Source organism: Ambystoma mexicanum, chromosome 9 (assembly GCF_040938575.1).
Source record: "Ambystoma mexicanum isolate Mex_15411 chromosome 9, UKY_AmexF1_1, whole genome shotgun sequence".
NCBI lineage: Eukaryota > Metazoa > Chordata > Amphibia > Caudata > Ambystomatidae > Ambystoma > Ambystoma mexicanum.
The window spans coordinates 154,629,531-154,654,453 of NC_090931.1; the positions used below are offsets into that span (position 1 = coordinate 154,629,531).

The following is a 24,923-nucleotide window of genomic DNA, read 5'->3' on the forward strand; positions in this document are numbered from 1 at the left end:
GGAAAATACAACCAGCTCTGAGAATGGTGTACAGGTGGCTTACGAGTTAAATGGTCCCACCAACTCAAGTCTTTGAAGGGCTTCTCTGTCGAGATGAACTTGGGGATTCGGAACCTGCAGCAGAGCTTCACCAGGTAAAACAATGGTCCAATAGTTGCAGCAGCCGTCCTCTTCAAGCTAGTCTTCGGTTCCTTTGTTCCAGTGGTCGACTCTGCCTTCCAAGCCAAGAGACTCGCCTTTTAAACAGTGTTCTCCCATTCATTCCAGCCTAGCTGTCACTCGCCCAGCAGGGTGGCTGTCCTTGCCGGACAGTCAGCTAGCCAATCACACCAGAGTGCATTTGGGTCTCCTAGGAGACTAAGCACAGGGAGTTTCAAGCACCTCCCTCACTTCCTGCCCACCCCATACACTAGGCGACAGAGGCGGTCTTCAGTCCTGAAGCCTGCCAAAGGTGAAGGAACAAAGAGACCAAAACTGGTTTGGCCCACAGAGAAACTCTAGAAGGACCTTTCCAAAAAGAAATGGCGAAAAAAGACGACCGGGACGTGTTTAAACAAAGGGGGCTCAGACGCCATCTTGAGAAACATGGCTCCCGCGATTTAACGCTACCGTTGTTCGCGGTCGTGAAAAATCATGGTAGTTTTGGGACAACCTGAAAGGCTTCCCGTGTCACTGCACTTAGGGTGCTGTTTGACGCATATGAAAAGATGATACCTATGGAGTTGTTTAGAATCCATAACCAAATGAAACAAACAAAAAACACATTGAATGAAAGTTCACAGTCCCAAAGTTTAGCAAAAGAGCTGGAGGGCTCTAAGGTGGGAGGAATTGGCACATTTTTGAGAATTCTCCCCAACAACGTGTGATGGCTGAAAATGCAGGTCTTGTTGTGCCAAGTGGGTCTCACCAGGGTCTGGGTTGTTTCCGGAGTCCCCAGGTTGATTGGAAGGAAGGGCTAGAGCAGGCTCTGGTTACAAAGCAGGCTCTCCAATCGCTGGAAATCATCTGAGCTTCACTTAGGGTTTGGTTCCAGTGGTAGACTTCCTCTTCAGCTTCCAGGGTCAGACCTTTATGCAGGAACCCAGACAATCAAACAGCCTTGCAACATTCAAAATTGGCTGGTTGGCAATCATTTCTGGACAGACAACCTCCCAGTTTGAACAGGATTCTCGCACATAGGCTTGAAGACAAAAGACTGGAGTCTTGGACTCCTCCCTCGTTTCCTGTCTTCACACACACTCTGGAGCCGGGAGGACTCCCGGTGAAGATAAAAATGACAACGCAATTTCCCACCTTGGAAGTCAGGGGAAGAAACAAATGACAAGGAATACTAAAAGGCAAGAAAACAGACAGGTGCCATTTTGATAAAATGAGAACCCATGGGTGCCTTTAACGGCCTGTGGTAAAAGTGCACCAAATTAATAAAAAGGTTCCCTTCCACCATTCCACCAGCCATTAAAGGCAATGTGTCCTTGTAACAAATGTTACATTTAAAATGGGAAAGGGGATACACAGCACCCCCCCCCCGGCACGACACATAAGGTGGGGTGCTGGCCTCACCTAAGAACATGTAAAAGGGATCCAAAGATCCTTTCTACCCTTGGGAACTGTAGTTCTTTCAAGGTTAGCCAGAGAAAGTTAAAAGGGAGCCCCAGGGGCAACCAGCAACAATAGGCACATATTGCCAAAACGTTATCAAAGAGGATAACTTTTCAAATACACTATGGAGAGTCTTAGAAATGGCACCCATAAAAAGAGTAAAATATTCTGTGAATGGAAAAAGGTTCCCACTCACAGGAGGTATAAAGAAAAATAATCCACCAGTAAAAGCAAAACGTTCTGGGGTTTACACAGATCAGAAGATTTATCATTACTATGAAAATCTTACCGAACACGAGTATTGTCCAAGTTAACTCCCACAATACCATCAAGGTTGTTAGCTCAAAGATCCAGTCATTGCTTGTCCTGTTTGTGGGCTTAGCGTTGACAGTACCTGTGCTTACCCTGCATCCCTTTCCATGCAGTTGTATTCTTATCACGGTCTACTTGCACATCCTGGGTAAATGTTGAATTCCTGAGTGTATGTTTGACACAAAGCTATTCGCTGTGTGGTCTTGTGCACATTTCCCTTGCCTTATTCACTGCCTTTGTCTGCTCATGGTGGTTTCTTGCTTCAAAGGGAAAACATGGGATTGTAAAGCAGGAGCACAAAGTAAGGAAAAATGTAGCCTGTACATGTATACCAGATGCTGTATGTATCTGGGGAGGGTGGATTTTTTATATAGGTAAACAGGAGCATTAAAAAAGGAGGGCATACCTAATAATGTTTCCTATGCTGTTAGAGGAAAACTACTGTCTTCAGGCATTAGCAAATTGTCACATAATGAGAGAACCGGAATCAAGCAAACATTTACCAAAGTTGAAGGGTCAAACAGTGAGACTACGTGATGCACAAAAACAGCCAGGTGTGCAGGCCTTGACTTCAACAAATCCATGCTCTGAAAGCAGCTGCACTGACCATTGATCTGTAAAGCAAGAAAGGTTTCAAGCATTAGTAGTGCCATATATTCCAGCCAGTAGTGCTATACTTTCTAGGGAGTGTACCCAGTGGGGCTTTTTTAAGTGGTTAATCTTACATCATAATTTGCAACTTTAAAGCAACTACATCATAAACTGCATTTGCCAATGAATTTCATGGATTACTTTTCAGTTCATATGTTTATGAAGCATGCTTACAAAATCAGATTTTTTTTTAAATCAAACGTCCAATACAGCTCTGGAAAGGAAATACTGATGCAGCACAGCAAAGTGACTTGCCAGCATGAAGGCTTAACTGAAGGATTTAATTGTATGTAAAACCTCAAAGCAATGTTTTTCTTACAAATCCTTTAACTTGATAGCATCAGCAGTATTAGCTCAACTAAAAGTGTTTGGAAAAACATGAGCCTGTGATTCCTTGCTTTCCATTTTAAAACCTAATCTTGAAGCCTGGGGTCTAAGCAAAAAGGCTTCAAGGGCCCTTTCAATGTTTACATACTTCATTCATTCATTGAAGCATGGAGGGTCACAGGATGTATGTCCCCCAACTACATATAAAAATGCAAGGAGGTTCCGAAGCAGCAAACATCAGTGCATTTTGGTAGACTGTGTCCGGTTTTGCTGCAGTAGCTAAAATGGTTACAATTTGACAGAAACTATTGGAGAACGAGCAGAAAAAGCAAAAATGCCAGGCACTATGTAACACCTTTGACTATGGCTGCACAAAAACTGTAGTGTGAGACTTGAAGGACCAGAATATAGTGTATTTCGAGGGGCATTGAAAGATGGACAAAAAGGAGGCCACAAAAATGCTGCCGAGAGTTCAGATTGCAGCAGTCTGCCAGTTTCTTCGACAAAAATTGCAGCCTAAAACACTGCCACTTAATGATTTTCACTGCCTGCAGGTTAAGGTTCGTCTGATAAACCTATAATGCGCAAGCCTCTTTCTTACTTCCCAAAAGTATAAATTCTTATACTGGATGTATACACTCTGGCCTGGTGGACAGATGTGTAGAAGGCCACCCTAACTATAGTGAACAAAGGCCAAATTCTGGGAGTTTAGCTAAACCAATCAGGGTAGCATGGCGAGTGTGGTAAGGAGTCCACAATTATTTCACACAATAAGTAATCAGGGATTATACTTCGACAATCAGTTATAAAAAAACATTTTATGGGCAAGACACTATGAAAGAACAGGTAATATCACACAATACTAATAGTAGAATACATATACAAACACAGTAGTCGGTGAAAATTATTCACCCCTCCACCCCCCCTGGAAGCAAACTAATTATTATTGACACTGACAGTGCACAGGAATAACAATCCTCACATAGAAAGTCCAACCCTAAGTTGTATGGGGCCTTGTGCCCAAATGTTCAACTTTTTCCGTGAGGTTTAAGAGCGCGGTAAAAATGAGGGAGACGGTCCCGAGGATGTGAAGAAGAGTCCAAATGTCAGAAGACTGCGTATACTGGTGAGTAAGACTGTTCTTAGCATTTGGAAGGCTTTCAGCAACAAGTATTGCCAAAGCCAAACAAATGTAAAACTATTTTAAAGTTAGCAAACCTTTAAAGGGTGGAGATAGAGGTGCAGGTAAGCGTTCATGAGAGTTCTCAATTCTGTGCCAATTACCTTCAACCTTAGAGACCCCAAGCTCTTTTGCTAGACTTTAGGCCTTCTTGATTTTAACCCTGGAGTGAGTGAGACCTTTTGCTCACTCCCTCATGTCTTTTGACCAGATTTGGATTATATGTTTCCTCTGTTTTAGGAGTCTGCCAAACTTCATAGGAATCTACTTTTGAATGGTGACACACAGCACCTTCAGAGCAGTGTCACAGAGAAGTCATTTGGATTTCTCTTAAGGTTTACATACCTGTTCTTGTGTGAACTACTGTTCCCAAGAATAGTAATGTGAAATTGACTTTACTTACCTTTTCTCTTCGTAGGTCCAGCACACACCATCTTAAGTGGAGTACTGGGGGTTACCTAGTAGCCCCTTATCGTGCATTCTCATGTGTTACCCTAACTACTTTAAATGGCTGGTGGCAGTGGTTTAATATTCCTACCATTGTGCTTTTCTGCCGCAGGCTGAATCGTCAGCTGCACTATAGCACCCGTTAGGAATAATTTTCGGAAATGTGCCAATTCCCTCCACCTTAGAGATCCCCCAGCAACTTTGCTGGATTTTGAGTACTTGACTTTTTGAACCTGGAGAGAGTGAGACCCTTTTTCCCACTCTCTCATGTATTTTAATGTGATTTCTGAGCTTTGTGTTTCTTTTGGTTATGGAGCCTGACAAACTTCAAAGGCATCTTTTTTACATTGTGTCACACAGCAACTTAATGCAGTGGCACTGAAAAGGCTTTCAGATTTCCCAAGGGTTTAAATGTCTTCTCTGGGATAAACCTCTGTTTCCCAGAGTAGTAAAGTGAAATTGACTTTACTTAAAATGTGTAACTTTCTAGACCCAGCACACACACTATCTTACAATAGGATGCTGGAGGGGTTACCTAGTGTCTGCTTTGTCTAGCTTCTCATGAACATTCTTTATGTTACCATTTTGTCAATGAATGACTGGTAACAGTGGTTTTGGTTTAACTACCATGGTGTGCATTTACCGTGGGCTGCGTTCACAGCTACAGTAAAGCACCCAAGGGTGCCATTTTTGTCAAAATGGCCCCAGTCTTTTTTCACCATTTCTTTGTGGAAAGGTCCTTCTTGAAATTTACTCTGCGCGCCAAATCAGGTTTGGCGCCATTGTTCACTTTGCCTTTGGCGGGATTCACAAGTGAAGCCCCCCTCTGGCTCCAGGGTGTGTTAGGCAGAATTGCATGCAGTACCCTCTGGGACCACCACATACAATTAGGACTACAGTTGTAAGCAAAAAACAACCTTTGGTATAAGTGTGTACTACACAGTTTGTGGTAGCGAGCTGAGCAGCCAGGCTTATCTCAAGAGGGAATGTGAGCAGTAGAAGAGGTTACACAGAGGTTTTATAATCAGTGGTTCAAGTAGATACTTACACTCAAGGTTTCTTGGTAAAACACTTATTAATTTATTACACAATCATTTAGAAAATATTCACTAGAAGCAGGCAACTATACTTCAATACCAAACCAATAGGATTGAGTAAAATAGGCTCCCCTGAAATAGGAGCAAAATGGCATTTCAGTTACTTTGAATCGGAGTAAAAAGGCACAAGTTAATAGAATAGATCACAAATAGTTTCAGTACACTAGAGGACTCAATTTAGTTCAATAGGCCTAGGCCAAAGTCAATAGACTAGTGTCTTGGATAGTAAAGAGCATTTCTTGTAGTAAACGGTAAAGTCTTTGACAATGTTCTCAGAAGTAGTTTGTATAAAAAAGAATCATATGTTGGTTCACAAGCTGATAAGGCCTGCAAGTTGGGAAAGTTCCACAACCTTTCACCGAGAAAGGTAAATTCTCTCAATCGGGTTGGCACAGTACCTTAATATGAAGAACCAGAGGCAGCAGAAGATGGTGGTTCCTGGCAGTTCCTGCAGATCTCACTGTTCCTGAGCCTCAGTCATGGGGAAAAGAGGGAGGATGTCGGAGCACTCCTGCACTGCACAGGATCGTCGAAAAACACGGACAAAATGGAGTCACTTCAGTTCGAGTAGCTGTCATCAAGCACACATGGCTGGTGTCCTTCGCTCTGGTTAATCCTAACCAGCTCCGAGAATGGTATCCAGGTGGCTTACGAGTTGATTGGTCCCACCAACTCAAAGCCAGAAGTCGTCCTACAAGGGGCTTCTCTGTCGTGATGAACTTGGCAATTCGGACCTGCAGCAGGGCTTCACCAGGCAAACCAACGGTCCAGGAGTTGCAGCAGTCGTCCTCTTCCAGCTTGTCTTTGTTCCTTCATTCCGGTGGTCGACTCTGCTTTCCAGTCCAAGAGACTCGCCTTTTAAACAGTTTTCTCCCATTCATTCCATCCAAGCTGCCACTCACCCAGTAGGGTGGCTGTCCTTACCGGACAGTCAGCCAGCCAATCACACCAGAGTGTATTTGGGTCTCCCAGGAGACTTAGCACAGGGGGTTTCGAGCACCTCCATCACTTCCTGCCCACCCCAGACACTGAGACACCAGAGGCGGTCTTCAGTCCTGAAGCCTGCCAAAGGCATAGAAACAAAGGGACCAAATCTAGTTTGCCGCGCAGAGAAAAACTCTAGAAGGACCTTTCCAAAAAGAAATGTCGAAAAAAGAAGACCAGGACCTGTTCAAACAAAGTGGCTTAAGGCCCCCATCTTGAAAAACATGGCTCTGCTATTTTTAGCTACTGGTGTTCGCGGTCGGGAAAAATCATGGTAGTTCGTTGTAAAACCACTGCCACCAGCCATTTCGATAGAAAAGGATAGCATTCGACTGCTAGATGAGTTTCTAGACAAAGGATACTAGGTAACCCTTCCAGCATTCTATAGTAAAATGGTGTGTGCTGGGTATAGGAATTTAAAGAGACTAGTAAAGTCAATTTAACCTTACATTCTCTGGGAAACAGTTTATCGCAGAGAAGGTATTTAATCCTTTGGGAAGTCTAAAAGGACATCCCTGTGTCACTGCACTGAGGGTGCTGTGCAACACACATGAAAGGATGATGCCTATGGAGTTGTCTTAAAACTCCATAATCAAAGAACACAAGAGTAAAACACATCAAAATACATGAAAGAGTGGTAAAAAAGGCCCACACTCTTTCCAAGAAAAGAAACAAGCCCTCCAAATACAGCAACATTGCTGGGGGTCTCTAAGGTGAATGGAATTAGCACATCAGACTGACCCAACGAAGTTGCATAAAAGAAGAGATCATTTTAAATCGAAGAACGGTCTTAAAAATATTACGTCAATTTAAAGACTTACAAAGACTTCACACAGACAACTTGAATATTGTCGAACCATGGCACACGCAACATGGGGCAGTCACAATACTGCATTTAACGTCTCCTACAACATTCAAAAAAATTCTGAACAACAAAAGAGATATCTACAATTCTGGTTACTACGTGGAAGACCTCACAACTTACAGCAAAGAAGAACGCATCGAATCAACTAAGATCAGAGAGACCGATGCTACAGCAAGTAAATCCTTAATCACAAAACATGAGAAGCATGACACAAAAGACACAGAGGATCACCCTCAGAAAGATTATAAAGCAATAACAGAATTTGAAATATCGAAAAAACATCAAAGATCACACCATGATAAGAGCAAAAATGAGCACTACAAAACCAAAAATGACTCAGTACACAACAAAATAACAAAGAAAGAAAATACAGCAACACAACAACAGAAATCTACTACAGATGGCACCATAAAAATAACCTGTACACAAAGAGTCGGCTCTACATCTACGGCTCAATGCAAACAAAGTCCAAACACAAGTAATAAAACAGGAATTTGGGCCTGGTTGCCACGCGTATTAAACTTACATCGCAAACAATAGCCACTCAAGACAGCGGAAGCAGTCACATGTAACGAACCAACAGAAATCAACAACGACATCAAGTTATGTTCATGGAACACGCGAGGTCATGTACATCTGACTGCTCCGGGAGGTCCCAATCTTGGAGAATTCCATATAATCTGTCTACAGGAAACTTGGCTGCAGCAAACTCCTACACTAGAAGGTTATCAAATCATTCTATCCCCTGCTGCAAGAGGTTCCAAAGGACGTCCAACTTCAGGTCTCCTAATAGCCTGCCGAAACGGTTCTGGAGTTTCCATTGTACAGACGATCATTGCAAATCAATCAATTTTGGCAGTAGAACTTGCCTGGCAAGGTGACGTAAACCATAAGACAGATTTTTCAAAACTGGCTATAATAAATCTCTATTGGAACCCAGCTGCAATCACTACAAAAAAATTCATAAATCTCTGTGAAACAACAATTGACGCAATAAGAACCGAGCACGATATAGAGAACATCCTGATATGCGGAGATCTAAATGTCATCCAAATAATCAACACGAACGCATCGGAATCACAAAAGGCGTCAGTACACCGTGGCACAATCTGGCGAAAGTTCACCGACTCGAGTGAGCTACACAACTTGGATGAAGTGTTCGTGGAAATAGATAGAATAGCAACCTGGCAGAGAGCATCCTCAGCCTCCACGATCGATTATATCTATGTATCCAAATCCATGTTGCAACGCCTACAACTCTTCAAAGTACGACACACTCCAACAAGTGACCACAACTTGCTGGAAACTGCATGGAACCTCAAAATCAAAAAAAATCGTCAAATGAACATACAAATCGAGGCAAACGCGAAAGGCACTAGAATTAAATTAAGCAGTGCTGAAATTCTCAAAATCACAGCTAAATACAAAGCCATTACCACCCCAGCGACATGCCTCAGTATTGATTACCAACCTTTACTGCTGCCGTATGCACAATCAACAAAAAGAAAAAGAAATGCAACAAACAAAAATCCAAGGCATGCATACAACAAAGTTCTAATTGACAAAAGACGTGAATACAGAAGACTTCTTCGAATAGCCACCAAGCAAATGCCCACAAATGGCACATCAGAGATACAAAATATCAAAACAAAATACAAAGCTTGGGTAAAATCATATAGACACAATTTGTACCAAGAGGACGCCGAACAAATAACAAAAGCGCTCATTAACAACAATAGCAGGAACTTTTGGTCCTTAATACATAATGTTGAACAAACACAAGACAATCAAATTCTAAATAACATCAGTCAACATATATGGGAAAATCACTTCAGTAAAGTCTTTAAATCTGACTTAAACCCAAAACCACAGGCACAACAACCAACAGGTGAACAATGGGTGGACTTAGACAAAAAAGAAGACATCATTGACATCATTAACAAATTGAAAAATTCACGTGCGCCAGGCCCAGATGGCATCAGTAACGCAGAATTAAAACATCATCCAGAGGAATGGGCCACTTTGCTAAGCATCATTTTTAAGCGATGCAACGAAATGAGATCAGTACCACAATCCTGGTCCAAAGCAATTGTGGTACCAATCTACAAAAAAGGCAGTCTTACGGATCCATCAAACTTCCGACCTATAGCCTTACTAGATGTCATGGGGAAAGTATACGCCTCACTACTTTTGACGAGATTCCAAAAATGGGCGGCCTCTGCAGAATGTAATGACGAAATGCAAACGGGGTTCAAGAAACACACAGGCACAACATGTAACATATTAGTGTGCAGCATACTAAAAGCAAAAACCCTAGAAAAGAAGCGCCGTCTATTTGTAGCTTATATTGACTTCTCACAAGCGTTTGACAGAGTTGAAAGATCTCTCCTGTGGAACAAACTTGAAGCATGGAAATGTCCCCACGCTCTGCTAGAGCCAATTCAAGCACTGCACCAAGAAACATCCATAAGAGTCAGACTCAGTCGTGAAGGCGATCTATCATCTGAAATAAACACCACACGAGGAGTCAAACAAGGTTGCCCACTAGCATCAGCACTCTTTATCACTTACATAGGTGATATTCAAAATATGAGAAGTCCAACACGAGTCTTCCCACCAACATTAGGTAAAACACAAATTGGACACCTACTTTACGCTGATGATCTAACGATTTTTGACCAAACCCAAATTGGCCTACAGCGCAAACTCGACGCCCTCCTAATCTACGCCAATAGCAATCATCTGGAAATCAACATTAACAAAACAAAAATCATGATTTTCCAATCCCATTCAAGAAAGGAAAACTTTCATTGGCATCTGGGCAAAACCAAAATTGAAGTGGTCTCAAACTTTAAATACCTAGGAGTCCACATGGACAGTTCCCAACACGAGACCACAATGCAGCAGGAATTACACACAAAAAGGAATAAACTAACAGTGCAAGCAAAAAAAATCAACAGCAAATTTGGAAAATTCTCTCTAAAACCAATAATAAACTTCTACACGATGAAAGTCGTCCCTACCATCATATACGGCAGTGAAGCCATGCCAATGATTCCACAGAAGGTCTGGTGCAAACTAGAGGCTTATTTTTGGCGCAAAGTTCTCAATCTACCAAACTCGACGCCAGGGACAGCAATCCGGCGTGAACTTAGCTTACAATCCCTAGAATGTGCCGTAACCTGTAATGGAATCATGCTATACCGTAAATGCAGAATGGACAGCAAAAACAAAATTTTCAGCATTATCAAACAAGAAATGAACGACAACACGTGTAATATGATTACCAACTGGCAAAGGCAAAATCAAAAAGTATTAGAGACAATCAACTCAGATGAAGACGAACTCATCACAAATCCATGCAAAGTGCTGAAGAAGATAAAAGACATGGATTGGGCCAAAACGATTGACGACACCTCGATGCTAAAACTCATCGCTCATCTACCAAGTTTCACTGCAAAAAGAAACGAACTACAAAATTACATAAAACAATTTCCAAACAGGCAAGCACAGATCTTAATCCTACGTGCAAGGCTCAACCTGTTTAAAACAAACGAAATAAGACACGTACGAGGACAAACACAGTCAAACATCTGCAGATTTTGCTCCAATGATACACAACCTACAACGGAGACAATAAGACATTTACTCATGACATGCACAGCGACCGCAGCACTTAGACAGCGCTATCTGCCAATGATACCAGGTTTCAGCACACTGCCAGAAGAACAACTGTGGTGGTGCAGACTCATCGGGGGAGACAAAACAACGTGGCAAATAGCAACTGCAAAAATGTTAGAATACATTGATGCAAAGTTATTAAATGCAAACAATGAATAGAAAAAAGAAAAAACAAAAGTCTGCAAAATAGAAAGCAAAGACTCGTCTTCCTGTCTTCTTGTGTAGTTCACTACAAAAAGTTTAGAATTGTAAAATCATGGTTTGATAAAACAATAAAAAAAAAAAAAAAAAAAAAAAAAAAAAAATTAGCACATTTATAAGAATTCTCCCAAAAAGGGTGTCTGGAGTAGGCAGGAAGTGAGGGAGGTGCCCGAAACTCCCTGTGCTTAGTCTCCTAGGAGACCCAAATGCACTCTTGTGTGATGGGGCAGCTGACTGGCAAGGGCAGCCACCCTGCTGGTATTTTGAGAACTGAATAAAAAGGCGAGGCTTTTGGCTTGGAAGGCAGAGTCTACCACTGGACGAAGGAACCGAAGAACTTGAAGAGGACGCCTGTTGCAACTCCTAGACCTTTGGTTTGCCCGGTGAAGCCCTACTGCTGTGCTGAAACTCCAAATTCGTATCGACAGAGAAGCCCCTGCAAGGATGGCTATGCCCTTTGAGTTGTGGGACCAATCAACTCCCAAGTATGCCACCTGGATATCCATCTCAGAGCTGGTTGAATTTCCACAGAGTTGCTGCTGGAAACCCTGTAGCCATGGAGAGGAACACCAGATTGTGTGCGTTGCTTTTAAGCTGGCCTAGAGCTCAAAGAAGATCCTCCGGACTCCCAAGAAGCAGGACTGACTGAGCCTGAGCCCCCTCAAAAGAGTGCGGGACCCCAGAAACAAGGAAAGTCCATCTCGACAGCCAGAAACCGCGGTACTGCTATTTGCGGTAGACACGAGGTGCTGCAATACTGAACAGCCACCGATTTGAAGATTGACGGTTGCGAGCGGTGACCATTCCATTGCAGTGCATGAGTCCCCAAAAGTCCTCCCTCTTGTCCCCACGACTGAGGCCCAGGAACAGTGAGATCTGCAGAGCTGCACAGGAACAGGAGTTATCTGCTACACTTTTTCTTCAATTCAAATGTACTTTAACAAAGTCTAAGAGAACTAGAGAACTTATCTCTGGCTGTAAAGTTGCTTGCATCTTCTACTACTCAAGTCTAACAGCTTCTGGCCCTACATTTCATTCTTCTTTTCTTCAAAGACTTCAAAAACATTGTGCAAAGACTTTTCTAATTACCCATCAGAAGTGCTTCATCCTATAGAAGACTTTTGCCTAGCATGTTAAACTGAGTGACTGTGCTGTGGGGATCCAAAAGTATTTGCCTGCTTAATATTATTTGTGGTCTCTTGTTCTAATAACCTTTTCCTTTACCAACTTATAACAGTATTCGAAATGCCAACAGTAAGATATTAATGTCCCCAGCACCCTAGCTATTGAAGTGTATTTGTGTGTTACTATTATATTGCTCCTTTCTGAAGAAGGCTTATTCTGACTGATAAATTAATAATTGTTTATTCAAGAAACCTTGAGTGTAAGAGTTTATTTGAATACTTGTCAATGTGAATCTCTGTGCAACTCCCCTACAACTCACATTGACCGCTCTTGGGAGATAAGCCTGGCTGCTCAACAAGCTACAAAAACTGTAGTATAAGCTTATACCAAAGGTTGGGTTTCCTATACCTGTCGTCAGAGCTGTTTGTAGTGTTCCCAAAAGGTACTGCCTACAAACATGGCCTAAGAGCACCCATGGGTGACCAATTTGTCAAAATGGCCGGTCGTCTATTTGTCATTTTCTGTTTGTGAGGTCTTTCTTGGGTTTTACTCTGCGTGCCAATTCAGGTTTGATCCCTTTGTCCATTTTGCCTTTGCCGAGCTTCAGTCCTGAAACCTGTCTGTTGCTCCAGTGTGTCTGGAAAAGCAGGATGTGAGGGAGGTTCCTGAAACTCCCCTGTCCTTTGTCTCTAGGAATGCCTGAATGCAACCAGTCCCGATTGGCTGGCTTGCTCGCGGTTATTTCAGGACAGCCACCCTGCTGTGCGATTGACAGCCTAGGCTGTGCATGAATGGGAGAAACCTGCTTAAAAGGTGAGGGTTTTTGGACTAGAGTCAGAGTCGACCACTGGGAGAAATACCCGAAGGAGAAACCATGATCAAAACTTGCTGCACCCCCACCCCTGGACCTTTGAATTGCCAGGTCAAGCTCTGCTGCTGTGCTGAAATTACTTTTTCTGATTGACAAGAGAAGCTCCTGAGGGGATGACTTTTTCCCTTGGGTTAGTGGGACCATCTAACCCTGAGATGACCGTAGCTGCCGATGACCTCCAAATTGCTGCCGCAGGAGTCCTCCAGACGCCCTCCCTCTTGTCCCCACAACTGAGGCTCAGGAACCCAGGATCTGCATTGCTGCAATGGGACAGAATCCAGCTGGACCACTCTTCTTCACCCCAGGGGTACTGTTTAGACTTGGGGTTATTAACTCAGTGTCTTTTTGAGCTGTGCTCTTCTCAATTGAGAATTGAATTGGCTTACCTTAGAGTTGATTCCAACTCTGCTTTTCACAGGCTTAACAGATTGTGACCCTAAAAGTGATTTCTACAAAGCTAGCTTTGTGCAAGACTTATTATCCAAGAGGTGCCTCAACTCCATAGACTGTGCTCCAATTGACTTCGGCTGTCATGGCTCCCTGCCGACTCTTCTAGTCCATCGACTTTGATAACTCTGTCCCTCATAGGTGGTAACTTGTTTTAAACTGATATTGCTGGGAAAGGCTTGTCTAAATTACATTGGAAGATTTAAGTGTATTCACATGCCCAGAGAACCTGTTTAACCCTTTTCCTTCCTTTAAACTTTTCTTTCTATAACCTTAGGATCTGCAAAGTATACCTAGTGATATATAAATGCCATTACAGTCCTTGTAAAGAAGTCACGCCCGGGCGTAGGAAGTGTGTAAAAAGCACATCCAGATTATCTACTAACATGTGCTGATTCTGGAAAAGTATTTTAAAGTATATTTGATTGTTGCATATTGTTAGGCAAGATTGTGTGCAGTACCCATTGGGAGACTACAGCAACCTTGCCGCCTGGCAATAGGTAACCCAACCTTTGGTATAAGTCTGTACTACACAGGTTGGTAGTGTGGCTGAGCAGCCAGGCTCATCTCAAGAGGGGTCAATTTGAGTAGTAGGGGTTTTACACAGAGATTGAGCAACAAGTATTCAAATAAACTCTTACACTCAAGGTTTCTTGATTAAACAATCATTACTTTAACAGTCAGTTGAATAAGCCTTACTTAGAAAGGCAATATTAGTAACACGCACACATACACTCCAAAATACACACACTTTAGTGTCTCTAATTCAGCAAGTACCCATTTGGGATGGCACACACACTTCCTACAACCTCAGTTGACTTAGGACACTGTGGAAATTAATATATCACTGGTATATTTAGAGCAATACTGAGATTGCCGTCAAAGAAAAGGGGTTTGGGAAATGAAGCAAATGCTAAACAAATATTCTGAAGCAGGTAAGTACTTTTGAACCCTCAATGCAAAGTAAATTAACCCTTTCATGGAGAAAAGGTAAAACACCAAGTCAGAGGTAAGAAGAGTCTTTCAGGGAGCCAGGCCAGCCAATGTTAAGTTAGTAAACATCTAAGTGAGCTGAAGCACTTCCAGCAGGTAAGCAAAAGTCTTGCACAAGCAACTCTGCAACAGCAACCAAGACAAGTCTCAACTGAGAACAAGTATGGCTACACAACAAGAGTTAAGTCCCCTTAGTTGTACAGTACCTTTGGTTAGAAGAAATGGTTCCAGCTGGCTTCTGTTCCTGTGTAGCTCTGCAGATACTGTTGTTCCTGGGCCTCAGTCATGGGGACAAGAGGGAGGACATCTGGGGACTCCTGCACTACAATGGGAAGGTCGGCGGCAGCAAAGGTCAAACTTCAATTCAGCAGCACTTTGCGGTTTCAGCTCCTCGGATCTCAGCAAATAGCACCACTGCGGTTCTCGGATACCACTCTGAACTTTCCTCGCATCTGGGGTCCAGCACTCTGTTGTGTTGGCTCAGGCTTGGTCAGTCCTGCTTCATTGGAGGATCTTCCCGGAGCTCGGGTCCGACTTAAAAGCAATGCCTCAATCGGGTGTTCCTCTCCCTGGCACTTCAGTTCCAGCAGCAGAAGTACAGCACGCTTAGAGAGGATGTCCAGGTGAGTTCACTTTGGGGTTGACTGGTCCCACCAACCCAAGGGGAGAAGTCGTCCTTGCAGGGCTTCTCTAGTTGAGGCGCATTAGGAGCTTCAGCACAGAGCAGGGCTTCAACGGGCAAACCAACGGTCCAGGAGTTGCAGCAGGTGTCCTCTTCAAGTTGTTCTTCGGTTCCTTCGTCCAGTGGTCGACTGCCTTTTAAGCCAAACGACTTGCCTTTTATACAGTTCTCTCCCTTTCATTCCAGCCTAGCTGTCAGTCACCCAGCAGGGTGGCTGTCCTTGCTGGACAGTCAGCCAGCCAATCACCAGAGTGCATTTGGGTCTCCTAGGAGACTATGAACAGGGGGTTTCGGGCACCTACCTCATTTCCTGCCTACCCCAGACACTCTGCAGCCAGAGGCGGGTTTCACTCGTGAATCCTGCCAAAGACGAAACAAACAAAGGGACCAAACCTGGTTTGGCACGCAGAGTAAATCTCAAGAAGGACCTTTCCACAAAGAAATGGCAAAAAAAAACGCATGTGGCCATTTAGACAAAAATGGCACCCTTGGGTGCTTTACTGCAGCTGCGAATGCAGCCCGCGGTAGTAAAAACAAAACCACTGCCACCAGCCATTCAGTGAGGAAAGGGTAACTCAAAAATATTACATGAGCAGCTAGACAAGAGGGATACTAACTAACCCCTCCAGCACCCTATTGTAAGATAGTGGGTGCTGGGTCTAGAAAGTTATAAATATAAGTAAAGTCAATTTACCTTTACTGCTCTGGGAAACAGTTTATCCCAGAGACGGTATTTAAACCTTGGGGAAAGCTAAGAGGCTTACCTGTGTCACTGCACTAAAGGTGCTGTGTGCCAAAATGTAAAAGATGATGCCTATGGACTTTGTCAGACTCCACAACCAAAAGAAACAGAGTTCAGAAATCACATCAAACTACATGAGAGTGGGAAAAAGGGTATCACTCTCTCCAGGTTAAAATAATCAAGTCCTCAAAAATCCAGCAAAGTTGCTGGGGGTCTCTAAGGTAGAGTGAATTGGCACATTTCTGAGAATTCTCCCTAACAGGGATCAAACACAGGATGTTTCGGGCCCGTCCCTCACTTGCTGCCCCTGCCAGACATACTGGAGCCAGAGACGGGCTTCACTCATGAATCCCACCAAAGACAAAATGAGCAAAAGGGACCAAATCTGGTTTGGCGTGCAGAGTAAATGTCAAGGAGGACTGTTCCAGCAAGAAATGGCGAAAAAAGACGACCAGTGCCATTTTGACAAAAATGGCACCCATGCGTGCCGTACTGCAGCTGCGAACGCAGCCTGCAGTACAAACACACAAAGGTAGTTAAAAGTAAACCACTGCCACCAGCCATCAATTGTGAAAGGGTAACAAAAATGTTACATAAGAAACTAGACAAAGGGGATACTAAGTAATCCCTCCAGCACCCTATTGTAAGATAGTTTCTGCTGTGTCTAGAAAGTTACAAATGTAAGTAAAGTAAAGTAAATTTCACTTCATTGCTCTTGGAAACATAGTTTACCCAAGAGAAGGTATTTAAACCTTTGGGAAATCTGAAGGACTTCTCTGTGCCACTGCACTGAAGGTGCTGTTTGCCACAATGTAAAAAGATGCCTATGGCGTTTGTCAGACCACAAAAACCAAAAGAGTTAAAATCACAGAAAAATACATGAGTGGGGAAAAAGGTCTCCAGGTTAAAAATTAAAAAGTCCTAGAGTACAGCAAAAGAGCTGGGGTTCTCCAAGGTAGAGAGGAATTGGCACATTTCTGGGAATTCCCCAAACAGTGTCACAAAGATTGTGCATTCTACTCTCCTCTGAAATGAGGCATTCAGGCACATTGTGTTTCCCATACTGGAGCCCAAAAGGGGCATCTTCCTCATCTGAACACACTTCCTCCTCAAAAATGAGAGACTTTCGGTAGAGTATATATCTTCTCTGGTTTAGAACCCAGAGGCTTCAATATTGTTGACGACATTGACTTTGTCTTAGCCAGTGCCTTTCTCGGAGGGTCACTGGGTGCTGAGCTGGAAAAATGTGCACAGCTGGCATCGATAGATTTGGCGTCGATGTTAACAGTGGCGTCAATGGCATCTAAGGCCTAACAGGGGTTGTAGGCCTGATGGGCACCATCGAGGGCGTCCAAGGCGGCAACAACCTTGATCTCTCTCCACGTCTCGAGTGATCCTTCGATTTCTTTTCCGATCGAGGCCTCGAGAGCTCTCGATGTGGATCACACAGTTTACTCAGGCTTGAGGGCACGCATGTTTTTGGCCGAGACCTCTCCTTGCCAGCTTCCAAAGAAGGTGCGGTCGAAGCATGACCTTGTTTCTCAAAGATTTCCAGCATTTCCACATTCCCATTTTGCGGGTGTAGACTTTTTGGTCCGGCATGTTCCCCTCTAGCCGTGCATGCTACTTATAACATCTGATGACGTCACCCTTGAAGGAGGCCTTCAAGGGACATCCACTATACGCCATCACACAGAGCGCCATCTGCCGAAATCTTTTTCCAAAGCAGCCGTAGCTTACATGTCAAAGACGCAGAATATGTTGGAGGACACAATCCATTAGAAATACTGCTTTCTTTAACACTTTCTCCCATGCTTATTCATTTAAAGATCATGGCACCTCAAGTCTGAACTCTGAAACTGCATCAGTGAAAACACAATTAACAATAACAAATCATACCCGCTACACATTTGCATACTATTGGAAATTGAATATGGACACCCATCCTAACCTGCTCCTGCTCAGCATCAAAGTCCTCATCTTCAGCTCCAATGATCTGCGGTCCGGAGCGGGTGTGAGGGCTCCCAATACTGGACTGAGAATCCTATGGAAACAGGAAAAGAGGATGCAGCCTTTTAGAAAATGCAGCTTGTAAGGAGTTGTCACTGCATATGTAGATCTAGTGTAGGATCACGGCATCCGAGGCAAATGGGGTGTGGGGTGTGTGATGTGGCTGCGTCCCTACTAAATAACAAACCAAGAGGAGAAGGTGCTCAGTCTACATGGGATATATGTTATGCTATTTGTCATTTATATATAGCGGTCTATATATCATTGGTATGACCTCAAAACGCTGGTAGGTTGAACGCTCTCGGGGACCGTAGTCCAGGTTATTTGAGAGAGTAAGGTGTCATATGGTGCACCAGTTATGTGTGCAGCTGATGCAGTTGCTTGATGGTAGCTGCATCCTAGCATTAGGAGTTGTGGAATTGATATCAGTTGAATGTGTGCAGACTGGAGGGTGGACTCCAAGACTGTTATGGCTGCGTTAGGCCTGTGTAGGACACTTATGTGTGCAGCTAGGCCGGTTTGTCATGGCATGTAGCTGTGTTTTATTACAATGAGGTGTTCATGGGGTAATGTTCGTATGTGATCAGCTAGGCCGAAATTGATCAAGGGATATAGCTGTACTCAAATTGTGTGTTAGTGTAGAGTGGAGAGTAAGTATAGTGATATGGGAGGTGAGTGTTTCGGTGGAGTTATCATCTAAGGAGTTCTCTATTCCGGATTTTGAGGGTATACACAGGAATATAATTGGACTAAAAGTTCTCATTTGGAAATCAATTGTCCAATCTGCATTCCAAAGAAAACTATATAAGTCTTATATTTCCGACACTTGTGCATCCAATTTAGTATTCTATATACGTGTTGAGGCTTGAGTATTTGATAATCAAATATGATAATTTGATGTTGGTATTTTTATACTTTACTTTTTTTACTTTATTTATACAGCACAAACCCAAAAAAGCCCAGAGGCATACAGGAGCAGTAGGATAGAACCCTACACAAGATGGAAACAAGACATACAACAAAAGACATACATTACTCATCAGGAGATTGCCTACAAAACAGGCGGGGCAGACTAGATCGCTCTAAACATTACTTGGAGAACTGTCTTAAGTTCCTTCTTGAAAGTCCCTAATGATTTTTCCATTCTGAGATCCGGCCGGATGGAATTCCAAAGTCTGGGTTCTGCTATACCAAATCACTTTTAATGACTTGGGACAACTTTGTTTTTGGAACAACCAGTTTGTTGGTATTGTCTGATCTCAGCTGTTTAACAGCTGGCTTTTTGATTATCCTTTCTGCCAGATAGAGTATTCGAGGCCTCCAGGCATTTATACACTATGGTCAGTAGTCGGAAGTGTATTCTAGCCTCCTCCGGAAGCCAGTGCAAACCCTACCTAGCCTCTGGGATATGGTCATATTTGTTCAGCCCTACTATAGCTCTAATAGCACTATTCTTTATAACTTGGGAGTTTTGCGATTTCGCCTTTAACTCCTATGAGAAGACTGCTGCAATAATCTATCTTGGAGAATATGATGTCTCTAGCGACCGTCTCACTGCTCTTCTTGGAAAGATATGGGCGTATGCGAGACAGTCACTTAATATAATAGGAGGATGTGGCTACAAGACTATTAATTTGCACTTTGATAATCAAATTTTGATCAAGGTTTACTCCAAGGGTTTTTTATCTTCCGTTTCGTCCCTAGCATCATAAGTTCTGTTTTCTCATTATTTAACGGAAGCCCATTCTCCATCATCTAAAGCTGGATGAGCTCATATCTTGTTGACAGTGTTAGGCAAAGTTTGTATAAAGTACCCTTGGGGACCACTACACACAACTAGGACTACAGGTGTAAGCAAACCAACCTTTGGTATAAGTCTGTACTACACAGTTTGGGTAGCGTTGCTGAGCAGCCAGGCTTATCTCAAGAGGGGAATGTGAGCTGTAATGATGTTACAGAGAGGTCTACAATCACATGAATTCAAATAGACTTGTATCTTGGTAAAACACTTAATTTATTTCAAATTCAGTTATAAAACATTCACTAGAAGGAGGCAATAGATCACACACAAATATACTTATATACTTCAGTACTTTACACTGTATGTTTCTGAGGCATTTAAGCTACTTTGAAGGAGGACCAAAATGGCATTCAGAGTACTATGAAGTAGGAGTAAAAAGGCATAGGTTAATAAAAAGATCACAATTATTCTTAGACAGTACAAATGTTTTGAGTTCACCAGAGGAGTCGATTCAATGCAATAGGTTAGACCAAAGTCAATGGGCTAAAGTCTTGTATAGGATAAAGCAGTTCTGGTAGTTAAACAGAAAAGTCTTTGCCAAAGTTCTCATAAGTAGTTTGTAAAAGAAAGATTAATATGTTGGGTCACAAGCTGATTAGGCCTGTAAGTTGCAAAAGTTCCAAGCACTTTCGCAGTGAGAGGTAAGTTTTCTCGGTCAGGTTTTCACAGTACCTTACAATGAAGAAAAAGCTGAAGACTTCTGTTCCTGGCAGTTCCTGCAGATCTCGCTGTTTCTAAGCCTCAGTCGTGGGGACAAGAGGGAGGACGTCAGGGGACTCCTGCACTGCACTGGACTGGTCAAAAAGCTGGCAAATCTTCAATTCCGGTAGCTGCAGTCAAGCACACAAACTGGTGTCCCTCTCCCTGGTTATTCGGTTTCCTGCAGCACTGAGGAAAACATAACCAACTCCAGGAATGGTATCCAGGACGCTTAGTGTCGAGTTGATTGGTCCCACCAACTCAAAGGGAGAAGTCGTCCTTGCAGGGCTTCTATGTCGAGATGAACTTGGCGATTCAGACCTGCAGCAGGGCTTCACCAGGCAAACCAAAGGTCCAGGAGTTGCAGCAGCTGCCCCCTTCAAGCTAGTCGGTTCTTTCATTCTAGTGGTCGACTGCCTTCCAAACCAAGAGACTTTTAACCAGTTTCCTCCCATTCATTTCAGCCTAGCTGCCACTCAACCAACACGGTGGCTGCCTTGCCGGAAAGTCAGCCAGCCAATCACGCCAGAGTGCATTTGGGTCTTCTAGGAGACTAAGCACAGGGAGTTTTGGGCACCTCCCTCACTTCTTGCCCACCCCAGACACTCGGGTGCCAAAGGCGGTCTTCAGTTCTGAAGCCCGCCAAGGTTTAGGAACAAAGGGACCAAACCTGGTTTGGCACGCACAGACAAACTCTAGAAGGACCTTTCCAAAAAGAAATGGCGAAAAGAGAAGACCGAGACCGGTTTTAACAAAGGGGGCTCAGACGCCATCTTGAAAAACATGGCTCCCGCGATTTAACGCTACCAGTATTAATGGTCGCGAAAAATCATGGTAGTTTGTTGTAAAACCACTGCCACCAGCTATTTCGTGAGGAGAGGGTAGCATTTGACTGCTACATGAGTTTCTAGACACAGGGGATACTAGGTAACCCCTCCAGCAAGATAGGGTGTGCTGCATCTAGGAATTTGAAAAGACTCGTAAAGTCAATTTCACTTTACTTTCTCTGGGAAACAGTAGTTTATCCCAGGGAAGATATTTAAACCTTGGGGTAGCCTGAAAGGCTTCCCTGTGTCACTGCACTGAGGGTGCCGACACACACAAATGAAAAGATGCCGCCTATGGAGTGGTTTAGGCTCCATAAGCAAATGAATCACAAGAGTAAAAAACACATCAAAATACATGAGAGAGTGGGAAAAAAGGCTCACACTCTCCAGGTAAAAAAAAAAAAAAATCAAGTCCTCAAAATCCAGCAAAGTTGCTGGGGGTCTCTAAAGAAGGGAATTAGCACATATATGAGAATTTTCCCTAACAGACAGCAAGCTTTTACTCTGTGTAATTCAAAGTTAGATGGATGATACACTGCGTGTTGTTTGCATAATTTGAGAAACATGTGTCCTTACTTTCCAAAATTTGAAAAAATGCTTTACAGGGAGGGAGATAGGCTCCCTGCAGTGCGCCATACGGCAGTGGGACTGAGCTCGCCTCTGCGATGCCACTACAGACCCCAACGGATCTATCCTCCAAGAAGGAGTGTACCCAGGCAACAGCATCCTTACTGAAGTGTGCCACTTCCTCCAGTCTGAGTAACAGAAGTGGATGTTCCACCAAATCAAAAGCGCCTGGTCGGTCCAGTGCCATCACAGCAGCACTGTGACCATTGTCTATATTAAGCATCATGTTGGACTTTAAGTCTAATAGAGCAGATTCAGTGCTGAAACCTGGTCCAAAACCTGATAGCATACTGTTTTCAGTAAGTGGCATTGTCAAATGGTCCGGTATTTGCTGTTAGGCCACCTTGTCTAGGATCTTCAGCAAAAAAGGGGAGTTGGTAATAGGTCCATAATTCCCTGGTATTCCTGGGTCCAATCCTGGCTTTTTCAATAAAGCGCGTTAGGGAGAATTCTCAGAAATGTGCCAATTCCCTCTACCTTAGAGACCACCCCCAGCAACTTTGCTGGATTTTGAGGACTTGTTTTTTTAACCTGGCGAGAGCGAAACCCTTTTTCCCCCCATTCTCTCATGTGTTTTAATGTGATTTTGTACACTCTTTTTATTTTGGTTGTGGAGTCTGACAAACTCCATAGGCATAATCTTTTGCATTGTGTTATGGAGCATCTTCAGTGCAGTGGCACAGGGAAGTCTCAAGATTTCTCTGGGATAGACTACCGTTTCCCAGAGCAGTAAAGTGAAATTGACTTTACTTCACGTTTAACTTCCTAGACCCAGCACCCACCATCTTACAATAGGGTGTTTGAGGGGTTACCTGGTATCTCTTTTGTCTAGCTTCTCATGTAACATTTTTATGTTATCCTTTCCTGACTGAATGGCTGGTGGCAGTGGTTCACTTTCAACTACTGTGGTGTGCATTAACCGCGGGCTGCGTTCGCAGCTGTAGTAAAGCAACCTAAGGGTGGCATTTTTGTCAAAATGGCCCCGGTCTTCTTTTTTCGCCATTTCTTTGTGGAAAGGTCCTTTTTGAGATTTACTCTGTGCGCCAAACCAGGTTTGGTCCCTTTGTTCACTTTGCATTTGGCGGGATTCACGAGTGATGCCCTTCTCTGGCTCCAGGATGACTGGATGGGGCAGGAAGCAAGGGAGGTGCCCAATAAACCATGTGTGTAGTCTGCTAGGAGACAGGAATGCACTCTTTGGTGATTGGTCGACTGGCTATCAGGAAAGGACATCCCACCCCTGCTGGGCGATTGACAGCTGGGCTGGAACGAAAGGGAGAAAGCTGCATAAAAGGGGAGAATTTTTGGCTTGGAAGGCAGAGTCGACAACTGGACGAAGGAATCCAAAGAAGAACTTGAAGAGGATGCCTGCTGCAACTCCTGGACCGTTGGTTTGCCCGGTGAAGCCCTGTTGCTGTGCTGAAACTCCAAATTCGTATCGACAGAGAAGCCCCTGCAAGGACGACTTCTCCCTTTGAGTTGGTGGGACCAATCAACTCCAAAGTAAACCACCTTGACATCTTCTCGGAGCTGGTTGGATTTCCACAGAGTTGCTGCTGGAAACCGAATAGCCAGGGAGAGGAACACCAGTTTGTGTGCATTACTTTTAAGCTGGCCAAGAGCACAGGGAATATCCTCCAGACTCCCAGGAAACAGGACTGACCGAGCCTGAGCCCCCTCAACAGAGTGCGGTACCCCAGAAGCAAGGAAAGCCTATCTCGACAGCCAGGAGACGTAGTGTCGCTATTTGCGGTAGTCGCGAGGAGCTGAAACACAAAACAGCCACTTGTTTGAAGTTTGCCGGTTCTGAACGGTGACCGTCCCATTGCAGTGCAGAAGTCTCCAGAAGACCTCCCTCTTGTCCCCACGACTGAGGTACAGAAATAGTGAGATCTGTAGAGCTGCACAGGAACAGGAGTCATCTGCTGCACGTTCTCTTCAATCCAAAAGGTACTGTAAAACCTGAGAGAACTTACCTCTTGTTGTAAAGTTGCTTGCATCTTCTACCCCTCACAAGTCTAACAGTGTGTGGCCCTACATTGATTCTTCTTATTCTTCAAAGACTTCTAAAACATTGTGCAAAGACATTTCTTACTTACCGGCAAATAAGTGCTTCAGCTCATATAGACTTTTGCCCATGGACTTTGGCTTAGCCCGTTCCACTAAATGACTCTTATTGGGGGATCAAAAGTATTTGCCTGCTTGAGAATATTTGTGGTCTCTTGTATATTCTAATAACCTTTTCCCTTGACCTATTCCTAAGCTCTTCTAAATGCAACAGTGATTTATTAATGTCCCCAGCACCCTAGCTATTGAAGTCACCTGAGGGTGTAGGTTGTGTCTGTGGGCCATCCCAAGCGGGTACTTACTGATTTAGAAGTTTAAGAGTGTGTATTTGAAAGTATATTTGTGTGTTTTCAATTGCTCCCTTCTGAAGGCTTACTAACTGATAAATTAATAATTGATTATTCAAGAAAACTTGTGTATAAGAGTTTATTTGAATATTTGTCACTGTAAATCTCTGTGTAAAGTCTCCTACAGCTCACATTGACCCCTCTTGAGATAAGCCTGGCTGCACAACAAGCTACCAACCTGTGTAGTACAGACTTATACCAAAGGTGGGGTTCCTATTGCCAGGAGGTCAGGGTTGCTGTAGTGCACCCAAAGGGTACTGCATACAATCTTGCCTAACGCGTTATCCATGCATTTTTCATATCCAATGGCACATGGCATTCCAACAATGACGCGTTGACAA

The 24,923-nt window shown here is 43.6% G+C and overlaps 1 protein-coding gene across 6 annotated transcripts in view; it reads right to left on the reverse strand.

Moving 5' to 3' along the window:
- ARHGEF12 (Rho guanine nucleotide exchange factor 12) overlaps positions 1 to 24,923 on the reverse strand; it is a 1,284,704-nt gene that overhangs the window by 804,126 nt on the left and 455,655 nt on the right. For all 6 annotated transcript variants that reach the window (XM_069614339.1, XM_069614338.1, XM_069614336.1 and 3 more), the window contains 2 exons: positions 18,156 to 18,248; positions 2,415 to 2,525 (listed from right to left, as the gene is read on the reverse strand). In XM_069614339.1, the coding sequence (XP_069470440.1) occupies positions 2,415 to 2,525; positions 18,156 to 18,248 (204 nt within the window). The remainder of the gene's footprint in view (positions 1 to 2,414; positions 2,526 to 18,155; positions 18,249 to 24,923) is intronic.